Genomic DNA, 6,000 nt, shown 5'->3' with positions numbered 1-6,000 from the left:
CATAACAGTGGAAACTTATTCCATGATTCTTGATAATATCTCCCAGGGGAAGCATGTATAAGGAGAAAAGCAGAGGCCCTAACACTGGTCCCTGTGGCACTCCATCCTTAACCTTTGTTTGATTTGACAATTCCTCGTTTGCACATACATAGTGGTAGCAGTCTGATAGATAGGACCTGCACCATGCTAATGCAAGTCCACTAATGCCAACATAATTCTCCAGCCTATTCAAGAGAATGTCGTGATCAGCAGCACTATGATCTTAAAGCACTAGAAGAGAAATTCAACTGCGATTAGATGATAAGAGCAAGTCATTTGTAACTCTGATAAGTGCAGTCTCTGTACTGTGATGGGGCCTAAATCCTGACTAAAATTGTTCATATATTCCATTTCTCTGTAGAAATGAACATAGTTGTGTGGACACTACCTTTTCTAGTATTTTCAACATAAATGGTAGATTTGAAATCGGTCTGTAATTAGCCAATTCTCCAGGATCAAGCTTCTTGGGATATGTCCTAAGGATAGCGAGGAGTTAATAATATTAAGAAGAGGTTCTGAGATTACAGGGAATACCTCTTTTAAGAGCTTAGTTGGTATTGCATCTAACATACATGTTGTGGCTTTTGATTTTTTGATAAGTTTTGTTAGCTCTTCATGACCTATGACAGTGAAGGATTAAAGTTGCTTGTGAGGAAAATTATGAGACTACTAGATCTGGTTCAGTCGATGCTTTATTCATAACCAGTTGAGCCACAGTACTGAATAACCCACCTTGGATTGTTGTGGTTATTTTCTATGAGTTTGCTAAAATATGCTGCCCTGGCATCTTTTAGTGCCTGTCTGTAGCTACAGAAATACCTCTAATTTTGTATTCTTCCACTTGCGCTCTATTTTCAGAGCTGCTTTCTTGAGAGCATGAGTGTGATCATTGTATCATGGTGCAGGCTTTTTTCTTGAATTTTCTTTAATCGAAGGGGTGCGACAATATCAAGAGTGCCAGAGAAGACTGTATTTATATTTTCTGTTATTACTTCAAGTTCTTCTAGACTTTTTGGCTTAGTGAGTATGTGAGACAATTCTGGAAGATTATTATTGAAGCTATCTTTAGTGGTCGAAAGAATAGTTATAACCTGAATGTTAGCATGGTGTAGATTGTGTGACATTAGCTGATCGCAGCAAACAAGAGACGAGGTAATGATCTGAGATGTCATCCCTCTGTGGTAGAATTTCTATAGGATCAACATCAACACCATATAACAAAATTAAATCTAGCATATGATTATGGCGATGAGTTGATCCTGTCACATTTTGTCTGAAAACATTGAAATAATAATAATAATAATAATAATAATCCTTAGAAGAACAATAGGGTCTCTGCACTTTCAGTGCTTGGGCTCTAATAAGGGGAGGAATGGAGGGAGAACTGGGATAAAGACTTGGGGAAAATGAAGGGGAGGAACAAAAAAGTATGATAGGAAGACAGGGAATGACAAAGGAAAGGACAATGTCATTATGGCATCACACGGATGCATCAACCTTTATACGGCTGATAGGCAGCATCAATGTTTTGTCTTCCACTTAAGGGAGTTTTAAAATTGCCACCATCTTTTGTACACAAATAAACTGTTAAATATGTGGAAAAGCAATGAAATATGTTTTCTCAGAACCTCTTCACCAGAAACGGCTTTTCTTGCTTGTTCTTGTCCAGGGAATTCACAAACGGACAGAGAAGAATGTGTTTCATCTTTAAAAAAAAATGTGTGTTGGAATAGATTCTTGTGGATATCATGAAGTTGCACTTCACCCTAAAAGATGTGGTTACAGTGCAACTGACCAATCTGGAAGTGTGCAGCAAAAGAGGGCATGCAAAACTGGGAAAGAGAGGGGTCTTTTGATTGACAAGTCAAACGCCCAATAGGGAGTGAGAAACGGTACAAACGGGTCTGAGTAACCAGCCCAAAGGCAATTAAGGGTAAAGAACGAGAAACTTCATATAACTTTTCTGTTCAGTGGCGGTGGAGGAGATGTGGTATGAATGTAACATTATAGGGCTATTTATTATTGCTTGTGAATGTGTATGGATTTGAAGCGATCAGTGTGATCTGAACGATCGGCTCTGGACGATGGAAGTTCGTGAGATGAAGTTATAATAACCGACTGTCACGGAAATCGCAAGCGGATCTACTGGGAAGAAAAAGAGTTACATGAAGAGATGAACAATGGGGAGATAAGAAAATGATCCGTGCAAATGTGGTACTTAAGTAGCTGCCGTCAGATCTGACGACTGATGATAACTTTTCATATTTTAATTTAATTGAAAAGCAGTCTCGCGAACGGGAAACCGGAGCGTGCACGGTGACATTCTGGCCAAATTTTATGACAGCCCACGAGTTTTAGACGGAGCCAATACTGACTGAAGTGTAAGGGAGAAGTTATTTATCAGTCGCCGGTCTCGTTTATACTTTTCGCGGAGCGCAGAGATGGGGGCCGCGCCGGGCTCGGGATGGGAGGAGGGAGAGTTCGAGTTTAAGCTGGTGTTCGAGGAGGATCCGCCGCGCCAGAGCCGCTGCGGCCCAGAAGAGATGACAGAGAGCGGCCAGACGCATCATGAGCCGGTCGGCATCAGTGGTCAGTACAGAGCTGAGAAGGGGGAAGACATATGTGGAAACCTAGTGGTTAAAAGTCTTTTAACAGAAGTCCTGGGTCCAAACCCATAAGAGTAGCTAATCCATAAACTATCACCATTGTCCCCTTATAGGGTAGCTGCCTATGCAATAGCCTAACCCATATAAATCGCTTCAGATAGAATTTTTGTGCATATTTCTGACTTTATTACAGAAAGTGTCAAAACATTGATTTAAATTAAGAATGCTTGCCTGTTCATCTCTGACTCATTCCCCTATGTAACTTCGTTTTATCCATGTGTGTTTATGGTAAGTGTGGAGCGCAGCGCAATGTGTTTTTAATCAGCTGTGCGTGTGAGCGAAGTTAACAGCTGCCATCTGGAGTGGACCCGAACCCTCAATCTCTGTTTACTGAGCATGCACATACATACCTCCCTCCAATATTCCATCCTTTTTCTTTTTCCCTGCCCTCTTTCCCCCTTCCTGGCACACATTCTGCCAACCACCCATCCTCCGTATCCACCACCGCATCACTTTGCTGCCTTTTACCGCAATTGCTTTCCTCAGATTTTTACTATAATTCTTAAGCCTTCCTATTATTGAAGCACATGTGTCAGGCATCATATTAATCATATTTATAACCTGAAGGATTGCAACTTGCTGTGTGGGGCCTGAATGTTAAAAATTGCCCATACAAAATGTACAAACATAGTTTCAAATGCCACAGTGTTAGTTTGTGCATTTCTTCTCTGTCAGCGAAAATAGTTCCAGAAGAAACCAAAGCTTCAAGCACAACTCCGGTTTCTGCACTGCACTGGTTTTGAGTGGCATTTCTTTCATAAATGAATCAGAGTTGTTGAACCATGGCCAGGTCTAGGGGGGCATTGCCCTAGATTTGCCTTGAGCCCCCCCAGAAACTTCACTGATAGCACAAATACATCACCCAGACGCAACGGCGTCATTTATGGGTGGGACAGGGGGACATGTCACTACCCCTTTTTGCTACCATAGCTTTTGTCACGTAAGTCAGGGTTTCGTTTCATTGTCTGCTGGGTCACGAGATCTTTTTTGTCATGAGTACAAATGACCAATTATAAGGATAGAACTGTACATTTGCAATGTTTGGGGCACTGTGACCTCTATTGACGAATCGTGTTAATATCTCCAGGTTTATGTAAACAACTGTAAGTAAGAGGCTGTATTTCTCTGACTTTAATTATTAGCTGTCCAATTGCAATAATCCATCAATGCTACAAATCGTTCTTTTTGGACAAGGTCTCTTTACGTAGCGTTGCATGCGCTAGCTCCATGAATTACCATGCTAGTCTGAATGCAATCCAATCTCTGGACATCATAATTTCAGAGCGGCAGTCCCAAGTAGGGGTGCCAACCGTCCCGTATTTAAATATTAAATTATTTGTCCCGTATTAAAGCTGGTCCGATGGTGTCACCAAGATCATTAATTTAACCTTGATATTCGTTGGAAATTGTGCCTATGGTGGGTAAGAGACCATCTGAAAAGTCCTCACATTGTGCTAAAACGTGCTAAAACTGTGGAGGTGTGGTAAGGGACCATCTGAAAACTTCAGCCAGCAGCACCAAAGCTACAAGTATTAGGCTACATATAGTAGGCCGCTATATTATAAGCATATAAACATAACTAGATTAAGTACCCCAAACATACAAGTGGTCCACCGAAGATTGCATCCTAGTTCTGGCTCTGTTTTGAATTATTCTTTTAAGTGAATAAACCTTAAAATTGGGTGTTTCTCAATCCTAAGAACGCAGGAAACGGACTTGTGTTCTTATGAAGACCAATCTTGTCAAGCTAGCTTGGGAGAACAAACTCGGAAAGACAGGAGAATGTAGAACGCATCTATTGCAAGCTTTGGTATGCACTGCGATCTTCCAGTTGCTCAATTAACTGTCCCAGCACATTTGTAGCCAATGAGAGTTCTACTGGCATTATCACACACCAGTGAGGTCACACACATTGAAAAGTCTTTTAATGCTCGTTTCCTCCATATGTTTATTACTTTATTAAAATGATGCCCAACAAAACAACAATGAGCCGTCAGACTTTTGCGATCTTACAGCGGGAAACTCTTAAAGGAAAACACGACAAATGTCCTTCGTTTGCCACCGCAGTGCCACTATGATTTCTTAGACTTCAAATGGGGACTTTAAAAGTCACCATACAATGCATCCTCGATATTCGGCCTCATCAAGAACACATCCAGGTAATTTTATGCATTCTCTGTACTTGCGTTCTTGATGATTGGAATTAAACTTTGGCGGTGGATGATGATGTTGTATGAAAACGCACATTGAAAATAAGCAATTGTTTTGGTGGTGATCAACTCTGTTTGTTTAACATATCAGTTGATTAAATTATTGATTTAATGACTCACTCAGAACATAAAAGACACTCATTTGTCGCCACCTACTGGTGTAAATAATCTCCAGAAATAGTCACCGAATGAATCAGGTGAGTGAAATCAAAATGAATGATAAAATCCCCTCCACTATTTGGAAAGACACAAACACAGAGAAGCGGAGTGATACAAAAAGCACTATTGGAATGCTGCTCATCCAATCAGATTCGGAGACCGGAGCTAACTGCTGTATAATAAATAAAAATAGGATCTCCTTCAAGCAGCGCAAAAAGCTTCCAGAATCTTTCTATTGTTTTGTTTGTTATTTTTTGACATTGGTGGCTAACACCAAGATACCAGATACCACAGTATTATTATAGTAACAATAACTTTAGTAACTACTATGGTATTTTTGTGAAACTATGGTTACCATGTTGATTTGTTTGTGAGGATTTGGCAGATTTTAAGCTTTGAGAGTTCCAGTTATGTTTGATATGGAGTGTAGAGAGATTTCAGATTTCATTTGGAAAACCTTTGGAAAACAAGTCTGCACTCCTTGTGGAAATAATAAATGACGTCTCCACAAAGGCTTCCCCGTATTTGTTATGATTTTGCAATGAGAGGCCTTGCGTCTCAAGTTTCATCAATTGTTTATCCCATATATATGCTGTTTGCATCTCTGAAAGCTTGTGATTTGCCATGTACAATAATTTATAGTTTTTTTGTGTACTTTTTGTTACAGATACCCACTTGACATCCACACATGCTGGCCAGCCAGTGGGAATCCCTTTGCCTTCACCATCAGCCGGTCAGAGGGCTGGCATGCATTCTCCACCCCCAAGACGGGCATTAATCAGGGAGTTCAGTGGGACATATGAGAGTCTGCCAGCTAGATCAATACAGGTGGGAACCACATTTGCCCAAATTGTAGGTTTCTAGAACATTGCGATACAAGAATCATTTTACACATTGTGATTAATTATGGCGAAATAAACCCAGAT

The 6,000-nt window shown here is 40.5% G+C and overlaps 1 protein-coding gene across 2 annotated transcripts in view; it reads left to right on the top strand.

The window, feature by feature from the left end:
- Positions 1–2,015: 2,015 nt before the first annotated feature.
- LOC127442571 (nuclear factor of activated T-cells, cytoplasmic 4-like) overlaps positions 2,016–6,000 on the top strand; it is a 38,999-nt gene continuing 35,014 nt past the window's right edge. For both annotated transcript variants that reach the window (XM_051700706.1, XM_051700705.1), the window contains exons 1-2: positions 2,016–2,628; positions 5,742–5,902. In XM_051700706.1, the coding sequence (XP_051556666.1) occupies positions 2,481–2,628; positions 5,742–5,902 (309 nt within the window). In that variant the 5' untranslated portion in view covers positions 2,016–2,480. The remainder of the gene's footprint in view (positions 2,629–5,741; positions 5,903–6,000) is intronic.

The sequence above is a fragment of the Myxocyprinus asiaticus genome, chromosome 6 (genome assembly GCF_019703515.2).
Source record: "Myxocyprinus asiaticus isolate MX2 ecotype Aquarium Trade chromosome 6, UBuf_Myxa_2, whole genome shotgun sequence".
Taxonomy (NCBI): domain Eukaryota; kingdom Metazoa; phylum Chordata; class Actinopteri; order Cypriniformes; family Catostomidae; genus Myxocyprinus; species Myxocyprinus asiaticus.
Note: the sequence above shows the minus strand (reverse complement) of the source record. Positions and strands in the feature narration are given on the sequence as shown.